At 43.4% G+C, this 18,054-nt stretch overlaps 1 protein-coding gene across 1 annotated transcript in view; it reads right to left on the minus strand.

Moving 5' to 3' along the window:
* DNAH9 (dynein axonemal heavy chain 9) overlaps positions 1 to 18,054 on the minus strand; it is a 1,695,107-nt gene that overhangs the window by 1,173,791 nt on the left and 503,262 nt on the right. Inside the window, exons 20-23 of the mRNA XM_078654721.1 lie at positions 16,122 to 16,992; positions 11,201 to 11,331; positions 7,958 to 8,084; positions 2,995 to 3,144 (exon numbers count right to left, since the gene is read on the minus strand). Coding sequence (XP_078510847.1) covers positions 2,995 to 3,144; positions 7,958 to 8,084; positions 11,201 to 11,331; positions 16,122 to 16,992 — 1,279 coding nt within the window. The remainder of the gene's footprint in view (positions 1 to 2,994; positions 3,145 to 7,957; positions 8,085 to 11,200; positions 11,332 to 16,121; positions 16,993 to 18,054) is intronic.

The raw sequence follows: 18,054 nt of genomic DNA on the forward strand, positions 1-18,054 counted from the left end.
GTTATGTTATCAGTCCTGTCCTTAGCGCTTTGCCCCCTGCCACTACGGGTGAATAGCTCAGGAATAGAGGGGGTTATTTGCTGCGATTTTGCTGTGACTTGTTTCTTTTTTGAAGACTCACCCGGGGGTATAGGCAGCTTGACCGTGGATGCATCCCTTTTAGCCTCCTGCTCAGGTTGCTCTGCCGAATGAGTGGTTTGGACTTTCCTCCTGGCTGCCGCCGTTTTCGCAGATTCACCCACTGCTACCTTAGGAGCCATTCTCCCAAAGCTTTGACTCCACCGACCCGTGCTGCTCTGCACGTCTCCTGCGGCGTTTCTCCCGGCGTCTCTCCTCCCTCGCCTCACAGCACTGCCACGCCCACTGCCGCTGCAGCGAAACCGGACCAGCAACCCGAGAACGCCGGCCAGCACCCGCCGCAACCTGACCTCCGCCGAGCCTGCGGTCACATTCAGGCCGACGGTAATCCATAGCATTCTTGTTTATTTAGAATAGGGCTGGCTGACATTATCGCCGTTTCTGGGGGGGGGGGCGGCTATTGCTGCACCATTCCCGCTGCTGCTACTCTGCGGCTCCGATCACGCAGCCGCCATCTTGCTCCCCCACGGAACCCCCTATCCCGAGTCTTGTTAACATTGTTGCTGAAAGGAATTCTTGGCTCACTATGGGTTCCTTGGCTCATTCAGCAAGTCAACTTAAAGCTCACGTTCAGCTACAACAGTGCAGATTGAAATAAGAAGGCCAAACCTTGCTGTCTCACCCACAGAAATAGAGCCACCTTTACGGTAAACCGGCTGACAGGCACACATGTTGTGCTGGAGCTCCAGATAAAGAAACTGTTGAGTCACTTGGCAGGAACCTCAGGAATAAAGGGGGTGCTGCAGTTTCTCAATCTCCACCTCAAGGTTATTCAAATACGGTAAAGCTCAAGTGAGGCACTGTCGAACAATGGATGGCTTGCTGGGGGAGGATTGGTCCCTGGTGCAGGTGGTGCAAAGACTCTTAATACCTTTTGTGTATGCAAACTGATGAAGCTCTGGGCTGGGCTTGGCTCGAAAGTCAGCTCAACTCGGAGCATCTCCATGCCTTGAAGTTTCAAAGTTTATGAATAAGTTACAAATTCCACTGAGGTCGTTGCAGGTTTCTTCAGGGCTAGTTCCTCTAGCACAGGTCCCCTTTAGCAATAGCAGGAGCCTTTCAGCATTTCATTTTTCCCTCAGTGGCAAAATAAGCTCCTTAAAAACTCTCGGTAATGTAACCTAAGATAAACATTATGCTGGACCAGGATTTCTGTAACGTAGGATCTGTACAGATTGTCCCAGAATAAAACACAGATTGGGAAGTGTAACCATCCTCGGGATCAGAATTTTCCAAATGTGTATGGTTTCCTTTTCAGTATGTAATACCAAACTCTGTAACTCCCACCCATTCGAAAAACAACCCCTCTTCAGTCACTTGGACTTTCGAAGAGCATTCAAGACTTGGATGCTTCCCACATTTGCCTAAATCCACAATGCAATCAGAGTTCATGAGTACACCAATTAAAACTCACGGCCCCCTGGACGAAGCATGTATTGATAACGCACTACCCTTTCACTCTGGCACTCTTCTGCATTGCGGACATGCCTAACAGCAGTATTACGTCCGCAGCAACTTGGTGTGAAATTACTCTCTTTCCACTACCATACAAGCCAGGTCTGCCATGCCGCAGAAGGGCAGCATAGTAACTGGGGCCTCACCAGTGGTAGCAGAGCATATAAATATAAATACAATTAGCAGTCCTGCCGAGCAGCTCCCCTTGAAACATTTTCTTGTCCATCCTTCACCACTCAAAGGCCAAAGGTACATATATCCCACTGGAAATATAAGGCAGGAAAGTAGCACACCCTATTCTAGAGACTAACCTTCCCAGGTCTCTGACAGAGAATGGGGTGGTGATCTCTATGCTAAACCACATAATTCTACTCACATAACTATAGTAAAATAATGCACTTCCTGTTCTAGGAATGTCCCTTGTGGCATCACACCCTTCCCTGAACCATCTACTTCTTCAAAGCAATACAGCAAAACCTTGTCAAATCTGTGCAGCGTTCATCGTTTCATTGTCAAGTCCACCCACGTCCTCTCAATTCTGCCACATGAACTGCAAATACTGTGCCTAGGTTTCCCAGAAAAAAAGGGCACTAGAAAGTTTCCATGGAGCTGTGGTATAAAATAAAAAGTGAGCTACTGATTGCAGGTCACAGATATATTCTTACAAGGCCCAAAAAACTTTCTCCTGCCACCGACAGCCTCGAAAGAGCGCATTTTAAAACTGGGGCCGGATAGAAGAGAATTTACAAATGCTCTGCTGACAGTGATTAGACCGAAATGTGCATGTCATTGAAAGGCACAGTAGCTGATTATATTTCAAAAGTTACAAACTAATGGCAACAATACATTTCTCTAGCAGGAGGAACATTTGGCAACATACATTTGCAGAATTACAAGCAGTCTAAAAAATGCATGATTTTCATTGTATTAATGACTGGGATGACTTCGCCGCCACTTTCTTTTTTAAACATGCACACTGGCCAGCTCTAGGGGATATGCCCATATAAAGCAGTTTGTTGAAACTGCCATATAAAGCAATTTGGAAAACAAAGCGCAGAACTTTTACACAGAGCACGTGTGGCTGGGCTGATTCAGTAGGCTGTATGGCTATCAGTTTAGCTCAATATGCCAGATGTTCAGAGCAAACCAAAAGGAAGGGGAGAGTAAACAAAAGAGTAAACTGGTCTGTATTACCAATCAGACTTCAAAAACTCTAACATATCTGCCCTTCCTTCATAAATGTGACTAACAATGTCTCACGTTGCTATGTAGCACAAGACTCACTCAGCTCATTTGGAATTTATATGAGTACAGACTGGACTTGCAATCTAGGGTTCTGGTTGTAAAGAGCATGTAGAATGAGAGCTGAAATGTAATGTGCCTGCATCCTCCCAAACGTACCTGTCCACTGCAGTCACAAGGTTCATTAAAGGTCACATATTCGTCTTCTTTGCTGTACATTCCTAGGGCAACCTTGACCACACCACTGGAATCATCTTCAAATTTCATCTTTGCCATGTTGTCAAATAATTTAGATAGATGCCGCATAACCTGTAAAAAGAGTCAACATTTCAATATTATTTGAAAATATCAATAGAAGGGAGCTACCTGCAATTGAGAGGTCGAACCCTACATACTGGGCCTTAGATAAGAACAGGACAGTGGGCCATGGGGGAGTACTGAGGACAGGGTGCTGATGCCTGCCAAGAAATAAAAGTAGACGCACTGCTCTATGTGCGGCTTGCATCTCTGATCCGTCCCAGACAGAAAAGGGCAGAAAATGTGCTGGGAGACACCCTTTTTAGGTTTCGCCCTGGCCGTAGCACTGCGTAAGCAGTGCTCCGCACAGGGCGAAATCTTATGTCCTACATATGGGGCTTTGGTCCCGCCTCTGTCTTCCATTGGCTAGCTCCATAAATGGAGGCTAGCCATTGGAAGAGATTGGCTGTCAATCACGCTTTCCCCATGAAAACGCGATTCGGGGGAGTTTCCGTGTGTTTTTTTAAGTCCCGCCCTCTCCTCTTCCCATTAGCTGGAATTTTACCTTCCAGACAATGGGAAGGGGAGAGCACGAAAAACACGCCGCCGAATCTGCCGGCCGAGACACCCCCGTGACGTCATTCCCCGGGCCGCGCTGTGATTGGCTGCCGGCCCGGGACCTGACTTGTTTTGCCTGAGCCTACCGATCAGGTTTAGGCTTATTTTACCGTCAACATAATGCATTCCATAAGTCTATGCAATACACCATAATACCCTCTACTTCGTATGAAGGAAAGTAAAAGGTTTACCTGTGAATCGTAACATGGAAGCAGCCATAATGAATTGAATTCATAAATAACTTTACTTAGCATGTTTAAAAAAAGACAAACGAACAAAAACGAGAGTAACAAAGAAAGGACTTGTTTAATTGATGATGCCACAGCTCCATTCGAAGTAAAATACATTGAAAGCTGGCATTACGCACTGAGGTTGAACGTTTCGTTTATCTAGCCAACGGGCTGCCGTTAAATCCACGGGACGGCACGACAGATTGGATGTCCAAACTAAGCTATTTTGGCCTAGAATGAGCACAGACCCCAATCCAAGATGGCCTCCATGTCGAAGTCCTTGCAGTGGTGCCATCTAGTGGTGATCCCCAGAACAGTTGTAGTTTTGCTCCTGCTGCCAGCTCAGCGGGTACTGCTCTGCCAGTGCTCTACTCCTGGATGCTATGCCTCGGTTGGCAAGTTCAGCAGACTTAACTAGCAGCAGCAGCCTCCCTTTAAAAACCCTGATCATGGCTCCACTGGTGCTGCTCGCCTTTCTGCTGGTGCTGCCCCCGCTGCCGGCGGCCGAGGGCCCCCTGGAGCCGTACGATTGGCTCTACGACAGCGGGGTGGAGGCGTACTACCGGGGGGACTGGACCTGGGTCATCCTGCACATGGAGAGGGCGCTGCGGATCCGGGCGGCCACGCGCACACACCGGGCATGGTGCCGGGGGCACTGCGAGAGTCTGATCGAGCCTGGCCCCCCGGAAGACCCCCGACCCCTGAAGGACCTGCGCTTCTTCCACTCCGTGCTGCACCGGGCCGACTGCCTGAAGACTTGCGAGCTGCGGCTGCTCGGGCCCCCTCGAGCCTCTACCAGATCGCTGAGGAGCTGGAGCTCGAGGTCACCAAGAGGAGCCCCTACAACTACCTGCAGGTGGCCTACTTCAAGGTGAGAGGGATTCCAAGAGTGTTGGGGCTCACAGTGCATTGTTGGAACACCAGAATCTATCTCTGAAATGGAATGAAGGACTTTTATACTCTTGTACATTTGGTGCATTCTGGGAGTTGTAGTTCCAGCAGTACCAATTGGCGTGAGGAGTCTTTTATACCTTTTGGGGTACAATCTTTGGGGGCAGGTAGACACGCAGAAATAGTGTTGGAGTTGGGGACAACAGCAGCAATAGTATGGCAAAAATCTGGGTGCCAACCAAGTAGTAGGGTATCAGCTAAGGACTCGGAGAGGTTCAAGCATTGGTAGTTGCTGTGTGGAGGTGGGCTATAGAACGAGAGCCACCCATGGCACTGTGAGCATTAGTCATAAAGACAAGTGTTTCGAGGGTGTGGGGGAGCAGTACAATGAAGGGTCTTGCTACGAGGCTGTGTAAAAGAAGCCTGTCTGGTGGCAATCTGGACCTTGTCTGAGTAATGCAAAGTAGTTCGATAAAATAGAAAGTGAGCCGCACTTTGTGAGGCACCAGTCCATAAGGTATATGCACAGCTCCTTATCAGCCCACACCTCGGAGATTACGCATATCAGTGTTATATCCATCACTTGGCGCTGGTTTCTGTGGGGGCATACACAATTCATAGCCTCCATTACCCGCTGATGATCCTTTTCACAGTAGTTTAAGGAGTCGTCATTATCTTAGTTACAACTCATGCATCACTTAGACTAACGTTTTAAGCAGTGTGCTACCCGTTCGCAAAGCGCTTTGACGCCTCGTCAGTAGGTGCTAACGATAAATATGACTACAATACAGAAGGGTGGCATACTTCCAGATGTCCAGTGAGTGCCCATGCCCTACGGCTCCGCATTATCTCCACAGTTGATAGGCGCCCATGAGCTCTTCAGCGCGCCATCTGCTATCACCTATACTAATTGTAGTGCACATTTGTACATGTGTTCACACACAACCTTTGCCTAATAAGCACCTTTGTTTTAGTTTGTGTGCACCCCATTCTGCCTAGTCCTCTCTACACCACATCTTAACCATTGAAATTTCACTACACACTGTGTTTTTCGACTATACACATTCATAGTAAAACAGTGATTTGTCTTCCTTCTGTTACTTTTGAACCTAGAATTTGGGTTGGTTACCACTTACCAATACTGAGTACCAGTGTTGTTATAGACTTCTCTGGCATGTTTTGGTCTTCTCTTGGGAACGTACGGGGGGCGAGCTCTGTGTGTGTGTGTGTGGCTCTGTGTGCGTGTGGTTGTGTGTGTGTGTGGGTGCAAATGCAATAGGTCTCGCATTTGCGAAAGATTAAGCTATTGACATTGTAAATGACAATGCCATTTATTTATCTGTTTTCAAAACCAACACATAAATAAACAATTTGTCATTTACAATGCCAATAGCTCTAACTTTGTCAAAGGCGAAACCGTTGCATTGTAAATGCTTGTTGTGTTTGTAGTATGTTTTTCACAAAAGTGATAATAACAAGGGTGACATCACGGGACAGCATGTCGCCACATTTTGTCTCCTGAAGAGACTCTGGCCATGTGTGTGGAGGAGGGGGGGGCAGCTTCAGGAGGAAAAATGTCTGCAGATTTGCAGGTGGGCTCTAAATTTAGCAGATGCCTTTGCCACCCACCTGACGAGCTGCCAGCTCGCCAAACTTTGAATTATCACTGTAGGAAAATGCACTGATAGGCAGGGGAGTGACGCCGCAGTGTGAGCTCTGGCTGAGCTCTCAAAGTCTTCTGCCTGAAAATGTAAAAGGAGGTTTCTACGAAGACCCTGACCTTACTATTAGGAGCTTGGCACAAGCAGCCAGGTGTTAATCAGAGAAAATGCATAGGTTGCATTTACTAGCGCCAAAACCACAAGTTTTGATTCAGACTCATGCTGCTTTCTTCCACCACCTGAAACTTCCTGCCTCTTTACCTCACTCCTGCAAGTGCATTTCCATCCCTACCTTTTTCCCTTTGTCACTATTTTCCTATCTTTCTCTCCATCCTTCTTTTTCCCTTTTCTACCTTTCTCTCGGTTGCTGTGAATCAAACTTTGATGATAAAAAATTAGTATCAGTCCAAAACGGAGTGTTAATGCTGACCACTTGCCATAACCCAGGGGCGGATCCTCCATATGGGTGGAGGAGCGTTGCCCCACTGCTTTCTCACAGTGCGAGAAGCAGAAACATATAATAGTATTATAAATACCATTTTGTGTTTCTGCTTCTCGCACTGAGAGAAAGCAGAAGGGTTTAGTTGGGGGCGGGCCGATGGGTGGGCCTGCTCTAGGGCAGGGGAGGAGTGGCTTGCCCACTGTTGTGGACGTTGACTGTTTGGTCGGCCCTCTGGGGCCAACCAGTCATGCACGCTCCATTTTCTCCATGTAGGCTGCATGCAGCCTACATGGAGAAAATGGCCTCCCCATAGACGCCTGTGTGGTCGGTGTCCCAGCCAATCGCAACTCTGCCATTGCAGCGTTTTGATTGGCTTAGGGGAGGTAGGCTGCCTGCTTCCTGTTGCAGAGGACCATGCGGTATAGAGGACGCGGGACCGGGCCGGGGAAGGTCCTTTTTTATTTTAAATTAAACCTTCCCTCCTCTACCTGCACGGCCCCCTCTCCGCGCATCCCCCCGCCCCCTACCCGCGAATCATGCCTCCCATGACTGCCATCACCCACACAAATTAAGCACAGGGTGTACGTAATTTCCAAACTAGTTAGAACTTCAAATACACAGAATCTGAAAGCATCTATCTCCTACTCTATGAGATAACAGGGCAGGCTTCAATGATCAGGCAAACGTTGAACATTGTTAGGACTGGCCTTTTACACCACTGCGGCTGCAGCTGTAATAATGGAGCCAAATTGGTGAACTAGAGTGGAGAAGTAACGCTTAAAAAATTGGCTCTTTTTTCGCAAATGCATCTACCATGTTACTAGGGTGCAAAACACATATTCTTTAATAACTTCAAATAAATCAGATCTTAAGAAAAAAAATTAAAAACCTGCCAGCAGCAAATAGGAGCCTATCCTACCTAATCCCCTAAAGAAGGCAATCATTTTCTGTGCATTCAGTTCGTGGGCAATATGGACGAGCTCATGTTTAGGATACTACTAAACGAGTGTACACTTGCAATGAAGATGAATGCAGTTACTTACCAGCTGTGGGTCAGTGCCGTTGGAAAGGATGTCTAATAAATCTGCAGATGAAATAAAGTAGAACCGTGGGAATGCCAACCTTTTGGTATCTAGATATTCGGCCAGGGCTTTTTCACAGAGTGACAATCTGAGGAGGGAATAAAAAAGCATTAGAGGAGCCAGGATCAGAAAGACATCGGTGGACGACATGCAAAGACCTGGGGCTATTAACTGGTGGTAATATTTTTTTATTGCACATAATACGACAGCGCTGTCATTCCTAAGCATTGTAAATATTATTTTATTAATTTTCTTAATCAGAGACTGAATTCTACAATCAAATTGTCCATAAGCGAGAGGGACATGCAAAATATATAAAATCATACATACAGTCAATAGTGAAGGAGGCACTCTGGAGAAACGAAAGCTGAATTATTTAGTAAGCAGTAGAGCTGTACAGCCATCCTAAAGTTCACTAACGTGGGCTTGTGTTTTTTTCCGTCTCCAGCCACAAGGCATTCCACAGCTTTGGCCCCATAACCAAGAAGGTGTGCTCCCATTTCCATTGTCTGCAGGTTTTCAGTACCATCTATAACCCTAAGCTCCCTGATCTCAGATGTCTGGTAGGCCAGTATTAAGTCAAATCTCCATGGATGTGTTCTGGGGCAGTGTTGTTAATGTCCTTGCATACCAGGCACAGGATGTTGACTGTAACCATTATGGTCACTGGCATCAATGTAAAGATTTAAGGCTGGCAGAGGTAGTTTTTTTCTTGGTATCCATGAACAAACGTGCTGCAGCATATTGCTAGAGCTAAAGGCACCTAAACGATTTCGAGTAAGGCCTCCAATAGTATGCTAGGAAAGCGGAGACTACAATAGAAGTGCCTCTTCTGTCATTTTATGGTGAACTTGTAGGGAATAATTGGTTTCAGGAAGTGAAATCGACCCAGAGGGCCCGTAGATGTCGTGCTGTGGATAAAATCCCAAACTGCTCTGGAGAGAGAGTTACTTTCTCTGGGTAGAACGAGTTAGGTTTATGCCCATCAAAAGTACTTCATTCCAGTTCCCATTTAGCTTTAGTCCCTTACGAGCCATCTACCGGGCCACTTCTAATAAGACTTTCTTCAGGTTTGGGAACATTTCATCGAGTTTATGGGCAAGCAGACGTAGCTCTATGTCATCTGCTTGGGAACGCTTTTACACGCCTCTCTTGCAGAGATTTTTAATTGAAATATTAATTTGTGGAGAAGTGACAGTGAAGAAGTAACAAATGTGATTATTGTTACCCATTTCCATGATACTTAATTTATTGCCACTTAAGGGATGAAAGGCTCACTTGACTTACTTGCAAATAGTCAAGATGCCACTGAGTAAGACTAGAAAACAGAGAATTGCAGTTTAGGAAATTACTAGTCCTAATCACGGGTAGTATCAGTTACCACCAGGCCAGGCTCAGTGTTGTGTCATGTTCCGAGCCAAATTGAGTCGGATCCAGGAGTTCTAGGTATTTTAGGTATTCCAGTCTTCCAGCTAGCTACCTTGCTAGGAAAGGTTTTATGATCTTCGTAAAGGGTGAAAGTAGAGAAATGAGTCTAAAGTGTTTCATTTCTTTAGGATCCAGCCTGGCTTATTTCAACAGGGGATACCTAAATACGCAGAAAAATGGAGCTTGCAAAATGTTATACAACCTCTCGCCACAAGGCCTAACTAGAATCATCAAAATGAAAACAACTAAGGTTTGTCAGAGTGGGTGGCCAACGCCCAAACCATCAATATCATTGCCTACTATGGAAATCAGAGATTTTACATTCAACAAAATACCTGTCTACAGCCTGTAACAATGTGATAACAATCAACTGTAAAAGTTTTACTGGTTTTAACTTAAGCCTTAAACATTTATTGAGCTAGGGGAATTGCTAGTGCACCAAAAAGGCATATAGCTTGCTACCATGCCCAACTCAGGCCAAGCTTTGAGCATAAGCTTTTTCAAAAGGCAACAATCAGACAATTACACCATCACAACAGTTATTAAGGCATACAAAAAAAATGAGGCTACAAAATTACAGCTGGCTAAGCAAAATCATATCTCTCCTTAGGGAGCATTATTAGGATTATCACAAACCAAACCTTATATGGCCATGGATTGTCACACTGGGTGACCAACACCAAAACTATGGCCTAATATGATAAGCTGTGAGAGCCCATGTAACAAAATACGTGTCTGTAGACTTCGGAAGGAATAACAATCCCCACTTAAATTCATATCGACTTTAACATATGCTTTCATAATACATTTGTATGGCCTAGTGCCTTTACTATAACGTTTCATAATAAACAGAGAAGGCCTACAGCCATGATCATTGGCTTGCCACAATATCCAACTCAGTCCTGTAGTATCAATAAACGTTGCCACACACCAAAAATTGCAAAACAATCAATCTTTTTAGTAAAGCATATAATTGCAGCCTAATCCAATCCTGTGCTCAGGGGACCTAACATTCGAGTGGAGTCTATGTCCCTTTCTCAGTAGGACTCTGAAAGCTATTTTTTTCAGATACGGTCAGACAATAGTTGTACTGTCAAGTCACACTTTAAACTCCATATAGATTAGTGTAGATCCGGGTTCACATATACAAAACTACACTTGAAAGTTTAAAGTCTATGACTGCCAATCTCTCATCTGTGTTGCTGCCAGAGAAAAACACAGTAAATGTTCTACTTATCTAAGATACTTTAATAGCAATACATTGTCATGTGTCTGTCCCTGAAGATTGAAGCTCAGGCAGCAGGATAAATAAACAAAATGAGCAAAACTTCATGAAGGGCAAGCACTTGTTTGTGGAAGCTCGCAACGTTTGCCTAATCAAAACATGTACTCCCTGCTGCCAGTATGAGGAACGACAAGTGCTTGGTGCCAAAGCCCCTCTACTGGTAGTGCTTCTTAATGCCCTTTTTTAGATCGATCACATTTCTGGCGACTGCTGCGCTGTTAAGCCAGACCTAAAAAGTGGCTCATAAAGAGAGGATTAGGAATCATAAAGGTAATTTCATGGATGGAATCGAAGAAAAGTAATTCTGTACCTGTAGGTTAACCACCTCTGTACAATAAATCAGTAGTAAAGTGTGGATAGTGATGGATAAAGAGAGACAAGTAGTGGATATCAAAGAATAATAAAAGATGAGTCAATGGAATTTAGAAAACCATAGTGTTTACAAATATGCATATATCACACCATGCATGGCAACTAGTTCAATATCTCACCTGTTCTGGATGTCTTCAAGTTTATCAAAGAGGCCAGGTTTGTTTGTGGCTTCAACTACATTAGGAGTTTTATTTGCATCATAAGCAAGTTCTTTAAAATCTGTGTCAATTCCTTCAAACCTTTTTGAATCCTAAAAAACGCAAATAAATAAAGAGCTTCAGTAATCACAAACCTTTTTCTACCCCCAAAATAATTGTTACTGTTAAGGTTTCTGCTAACATTAAACCTTATTAAAACATATTTGGGGTCATATTCAGCAGCTTTTACAATAATGTGGACACATTTTTGTAAAGCGCTCTGATATCCTTCGGGATCTTGTTCGCGCTATATAAAACTTTATAAATAAATAAACAATGAATGTGGCACTGCGATGACAAATTGATCATTATTTAGTTTCTTTTCCAAGAGTGCATATAATCTTTCATTTCTCTGATATTTGTTTTAAGGAAGGCTGCACATTTAAAAGCCATATCAATATATCTTTTGCATCAGGCTTCAGTTGTATTCAGTCGAACATTATTTGCCCCTAGTGCCAGGGCAACATTAGCTGCCCTGCTACTTCCATGGCAGCAGGCAAATGTCAATGGTGAGTATTACTACTCCTTTTATAATGACCCTTATAAAGAGAATTTCAAACATCTTACTGTCTACCACTACAGCGGAATTAACAATGGCAACAAAATGCCAAAAGACAAGTATTTTTTGTTGGTCACAAAATGTCAAAACAATCTCAGCTACCTCCTTGTAACCGCAAAGCATTAACTCAAATTTGAGAAATACAGGGACCATATCTCATCCTGTATGAATTAGTGAAAGGGGTGTGTCTTTTTCTGAGAAATGTGATCATATAACACCAATAGCCCATGATTACATGCGTCATAACAACTTGATAACACCCAATGATAATGGCACGGCAAATTAGTATCCATTCCGTCAATATAAAATGACATTGAAGTTTCAGTACCTGTGGTTAAATCCTTACATTATACCATTCGGTCTCAGAGTTTACAGAATTCCCCCTGCCCACTGTTGTCCCCAGTTTTGATGCTGTTTTACTGTTAAGTTGTGCACCTCTGCAGTGATCTCAGGCCTGTTGAAAAGGCCAAGGCAATGTGCGCTTTTTGTACACCTCTGTGTAGTCCCTGACAATGGGAGAAGAACTATATTGTTAACTAATGTATTATAAATTAATTGCAAAGGTCCTGTCCTATTCTTGGGACTGTAAAATATTACTAATATTCACAGTCTGGGCATATGCACTCTCAACAAATAAATGAAATGATATGAATATGATTAAGTTACAGTGTACAGGTAGTTTTATCCAGAAATCATCAGGAGTTTCAACATCTGATTTAGATTTTTTTAAATGAATATTAGAAAGGTAGATCTTTTTCTCAGGCAGACATGAATTATTCAGAAAATCACATTTCCTTCACCAAGTTGAACCCAAGTAGCATATGCTAATGGACACGCTGTGAGATATGTTAATATTAGACCTAAAATGCCTCCAATGAGAACGAGCACAATGAGAAGGTACAGCTGTGATTATTATGCCCCTGTCAGGAACTGGGTTGTGGATCTTTTGTCCAGCTTCTTTTGGAGAGGGCAGCATGCTCTGCCTTACTGTGTCCAATGCTCTGTGTTAGTTCCTGCCAGGCGATTTCACAAAGGCATAAGGATTGTATATTTTCTCTTTGAGGATGGGTCTTGCTTTCTATGGGAGAAGTAGGGGATAGTACAAACGTTAGAGACAGAAATTGATTGATGAATGATCTCTAAGCTTTGATTATTTGTCCTAGAAGACCTCTGCCTTTTTCCAAGCAAGAAAGCAATCTCAATAGACGTCAGTGACATTTTACCCCAGAAAAGTATGTGGTACAGCATGTGCAACAAAGTGTAGGATGGAGTGAAATGTGCCTGCTAAGGACAAGATATTAATCTATTTTCAAAGAGAAGAATAACAGAAGGAGGATATTCCTGCTGCACATGTAGAAGAAACACCTGTGTAGCTGTTCCAACCTCCTACGTGAAAGGCCTTGCTCCAGAATTTTCCACGTAAATAGGACCCCTACTACTGACCCATTGGTATCTTCAATACCATCAGCTTTAGTCAGAAAATAAGGGGCTATATTAGTGATCAGCTTAAAATAATACCCATGCTTCCATCGGAAGCACGACAATTAGTAGCCTTGTGTTTCAATATGTAATGACAGTGCTATCACAATAGTTTATATCTAGATATGAAACAAAAGGTATATGCACATCTGCAAAGCATTTTCTTCCTTACTTCTTAGGCTTCAAAAGTTATGGTTATCTACAAATTACAGGATGATGAGAGCCCATCCTTTTTGAGGGAGTGTGTTCTCTTGTATAAGCCCACTAACCAACTGCTTTTGGCAGATAAGGTTTTGCTGATGGTCCATCGATTCTCAAACTCCATAATTTGGGGCAATGATTGTGCTGTGCAAGCTTCCTTCTGATTCTGGCACTCCAAACCTATAGAACTGCAAAGAGACACTAACTTGTCCTTTCTCAAGCTCTTAGAGACCAGGGGTCTCATGTATGACTATTTATCGCAGGGCAGCGCAGCAGGCCTTCCTGCTACGCTGCCCTAAGGCAAAAGAAAAGAGCAGGTATGCGCTGTATCTATCAGATACGGTGTATTCCTGTCCGTTTCCCCTGCAAAGGCGCAGAATGTGCTGCTGTGAGCCAACGCAGGCACCTTCGCGCCATGGTGCAAGGGTGCCTGCACTGCAAGGCATCAAGGCATGATCACAAGAGTATTTTCCTCTTTCTATGTATGCTGCATTATGCAGCACACATAGAAAATGAGGAGAAATAAAGACATTTCTCCTCGTTGTGCCTCCCTTACATTTACCCTGGGGAGGCATAAGTTTTTGGTGCTGCCTCAGATTTAGGATTTCTCGTAAATCTGTGGCAGTGTCAAAAAGCCAAGGATGTTGCTGGGAACGCCCCCAGCAACACCCATTGCATGTCCCTTTAACGCAGAAAACTGTGTTAAAGGGAACGCTATTTACGAGGCAGCATTAAGCCCAAAATAAATTCTTAGTGCTGCCTTGTAAATATGGAGCAGGCTCCTGTGCCACAGAATGTTACATAAAGTGACGTTCCCGCAGAGGCCCCAGGCTATTAAGACAGTAATTGTATGAGTCATCTGGTGGGATGCTTGTGCAACTTCGCACCCAAAATCCATGGTTGATGAAAGTCTGCTTCATAAAAAAAAAATAGAACATTAAAAAAAACAGTTGTAAGTACCAGTAGTAATGCTGCTTCTGAACATATTAATGCCCAAGAGGGGGAGTGAAGTTGTAATTTCTCTACTTTATACATCTCATAAAAGCTACTGCAGGAAAGCATGAATTCATAAAGGGAGACAATATGGTAGAACTTTCTTATTTTGGGATGAAGATCCACTGACTGAAACACAAATCAGCTCAATTAGCTCTAGCTGTGAAATGTATAAGTGAGTGAAATGATACGATCATCTATGAACCCCAAATGAGTCGACACAAAGAAATCTTGGTATTTTTAAAAGTAACTTTAGGGTTGCCCACTAATAATTCCAAATGTCTTCAAAATCAAAGGAGGAACACTTAGCGAAAAGTGCTTTGTTGTGCATACAAATGCTTCTATTTCTTTAATCGATATGTGCATGATTGATTATTCTGGTCTGCAAGGTCAGTTTCAAACAGTTGATTGAAAAAAATCTATATGATGATGATGATGAAAAGGGATTTGTATAGTGCACGGAAACTCTAAAGTGTTGTGGCGCTCAATGGAAAGCTCCCTATCGCCCATTAAGCTTGCTGAAAGAGCCAGACTTTTAGTTTTGTCCTGAAAAGGGATAGCTCGGAAATTGGCTTTGGAGCGTACGTCTATAATTTAGAGCTTATTTTATAAGATCTATGTTTCTGTTGAACCTACAGCAACCACAGCCAATTTTGCAAAACACATAAGAAGCCAAATGTAAAAAGTGTGGAGGAATACTGTGGTCTCTCGCTGTGGAGGTTTCAAACACAACTAAGCCCATCACATGTTATTTCTCCATATGCTTCGCAGGAGTCACCCCCCACCAGCACCATCAAATTATCTGCTATACCTGCTAAAGCTCTCCATTCACTACCACCCCCAATTATAAAGGCAACAAGTTCCAAGCCCTTACTAACAACAGGTTAGTATCAAAAGTACTGAGAGAAGTGGTTTACGGTTGATGCGTGCTGTCTGAAGGGGGAATTCATGAATAATTTGTAAGTAGGAACTTGTTCTTTTCAAGGAGTGCAGCTGTACTTCAATGAGGGTTTTGTATTTAAAGATGAACCTAGGAACCACAAATTGAAGTCGGCTGTTTAGAAAAGCTTCTGTCCCCGTGCACACCAGGACCATTACAGTGAACAACAAATGTTATGCCTGACAAAGGACAGCCACACCACAGTATAGAACACTGTGCATAGGAAGAATGAACTGCATTTCATATGTACTACACAACCCTACGATGTGCACACTATATATGTTGAGCACTGCAGCATGGCTTTCATTTCCACTTTTAGAGAGCATCAAAATGGAAATATTAATGGTTTTTCACCATCAACTAAGAATATCTTTACAGGATCTACTGCAGCGATGCTGCAAAGTGTCAACCATCAATACTTGATCTGCTAAAAAATCAGTAATCAGCTTTTGGTTACGGGGGAGAAGGGAGAGCAAGAGTCATAGTTTTGAAACTATTGTTAAATATCCACTAATTAGGTGTATCACACATATTCTGAGTAAAACACTTATAAAGTGAATGAATAAGACACTTGCACGTGGCACCTTCCAGAATTTAAAAGATTATTTTGTTTCCTAAACGGCAAAAGACCCGTGTGTTAAAAATTACATGCAGTAAAGTTGAATTCATACCTCAGGAAGTTGTGATCGAATATCATCTGAGCCAATGAAAATGCTTTCAAGATGTGACCAGGTACGCTGGACTTCGAACCAAATGGATATTACAGAGTCTGCTGTAGACAGTTTCTTCTGCCAGTCTGAGACTTCTTCCAAGAAAAAGGCAATGTACTTTGAGGTCATCAAGTTTTGCAACTGTACTTGGTTATCTTCTAAAGTTTCAATAAGCTCCTCATCGGATTTCAGCAAAGGCACACTGGTGCGTGGATGTGGTTCATACTGAAATACCATACCACTCCAAGTAGCATCGAGCTCCTTCAACACCTTTTCCATGCCCATTTCTTTAACCGCTTTATCAACAATGCCGCGGACCTCATCTTCAAAATTGTGCAGGTTGAGTTTCAAAAGATCTGCAAGAGTTGTGTCTTCGTCCATTGTGAATCTGACACCCGTTGCTTGCATGAGTTGACTCCAGTGCCTTTCTCTAATGGCAGGATTCTGAAGCTCTGCCACAGCTCTCAGAGATGTCAGTATGTTTTTCACCTGGTTATCAAGTCCAGTGAAAGCATCCCAAGCCCTCATTTCCTTGTCTAAATTTCGAATGTCTTTAGCAAATCTTTTGCTCTCAAGGTCCATGTTGTCAACATTTATTTCTCTCCATCGTGTTGTTTGCCAGTCTTCAATGCTGGATTTCACCAGGGTGATCATGTCCCAAAGTTCCTTTAGCAGACAAACCTCCTTTCGGCATTGTTTGAGCTGTTTGTAATCCGGGACATTGACTTCAAACAAGGCAGCAGACTCAGAAATTGAAGCCATAGTGGTTTCCATTGTTTTAATCTCCACATGTTTTAAATCAATCATCTCATAAGGATTAGTACTGTCATATCTGTGGGAAAATATATTTTGGATTTAGTAAAACAATCAAATCAATTCATCCTTTCATACATTTGAATATGATGATTCCATGAAATGCCAGTGTAGCACAATGTAAGAAGGTCTAAAGGACCTTCTAGGCGCCAAATCATTTAATCAATTATCATGTGCAATGTTGTCTTCGAATGTTAACAAGTCATAATCTGCTGTTAGTGATGAACTTTGGAGGGCATGATAGGAATAACAATGTATCTGTCATATGCAAATGTAGTTTGAATAATTAACTAGAAGAGAGGAATATTCATAGGCTTTTCAAGTCACTGGGCTTTATTCCGGAAGCCATTTGCAAACTAAACTTATATTAGCAGACTGCTTGATTTACAAATGCAGATTCATGTTTTAAATTCACACAAGAAGAATGTACACTCACAATTTGATTTGCCCACTGTTGCAAAGTCATCCTGTGCCCTGGGCACCCCCAACTTTTTGCTGACTGATACTGGTGGTAACTGATTTTGACTGACCCTGGACTCTGCCTAACCAGTCCCAGGGCCAGTGCTAAGCTGAAAGAGACACATTAGAATACAGTTAAAACACTTAACATAAGCTAGGGTACACTATGGTATGGTTGGGTACCCCTGTAATTGCATGACCTATCCCACAGGCTCCTAGTACAGCGGTTCCCAAACTTTCTCTACCCTTGGCTCCCTTGACCAATTGACTGCTGGCCGCGGCTCCCCATTACATGACTTTTCTTGGCGCAGGTGTGGGGCATGGGGGATGGAAGCCCGGCATAGGCAGTACTTCAATTTTAATCCCTGAAAATAACTGGATTTATGTAATGGAGAATAGTGCGCGCAATGCAAGGATATGTCTACTGCCTCATTTCAGAATATTTGTGTACCCTTGTGCCATCCAATGATTGCATCTCTTTGCTGTTTGTACGTGCTTATCCTGGAGCAGGACACATCCAGTCAAAACCAGCCGTGGTGCACCGTTTGGGAACCAGCTCATACCACACATTACCCATGTGAACAAATGGGCTATCAGTTCATGTGCAATGATCAACACTGCA

This window comes from Lissotriton helveticus, chromosome 7 (genome assembly GCF_964261635.1).
Source record: "Lissotriton helveticus chromosome 7, aLisHel1.1, whole genome shotgun sequence".
Classification (NCBI taxonomy): Eukaryota; Metazoa; Chordata; class Amphibia; order Caudata; family Salamandridae; genus Lissotriton; species Lissotriton helveticus.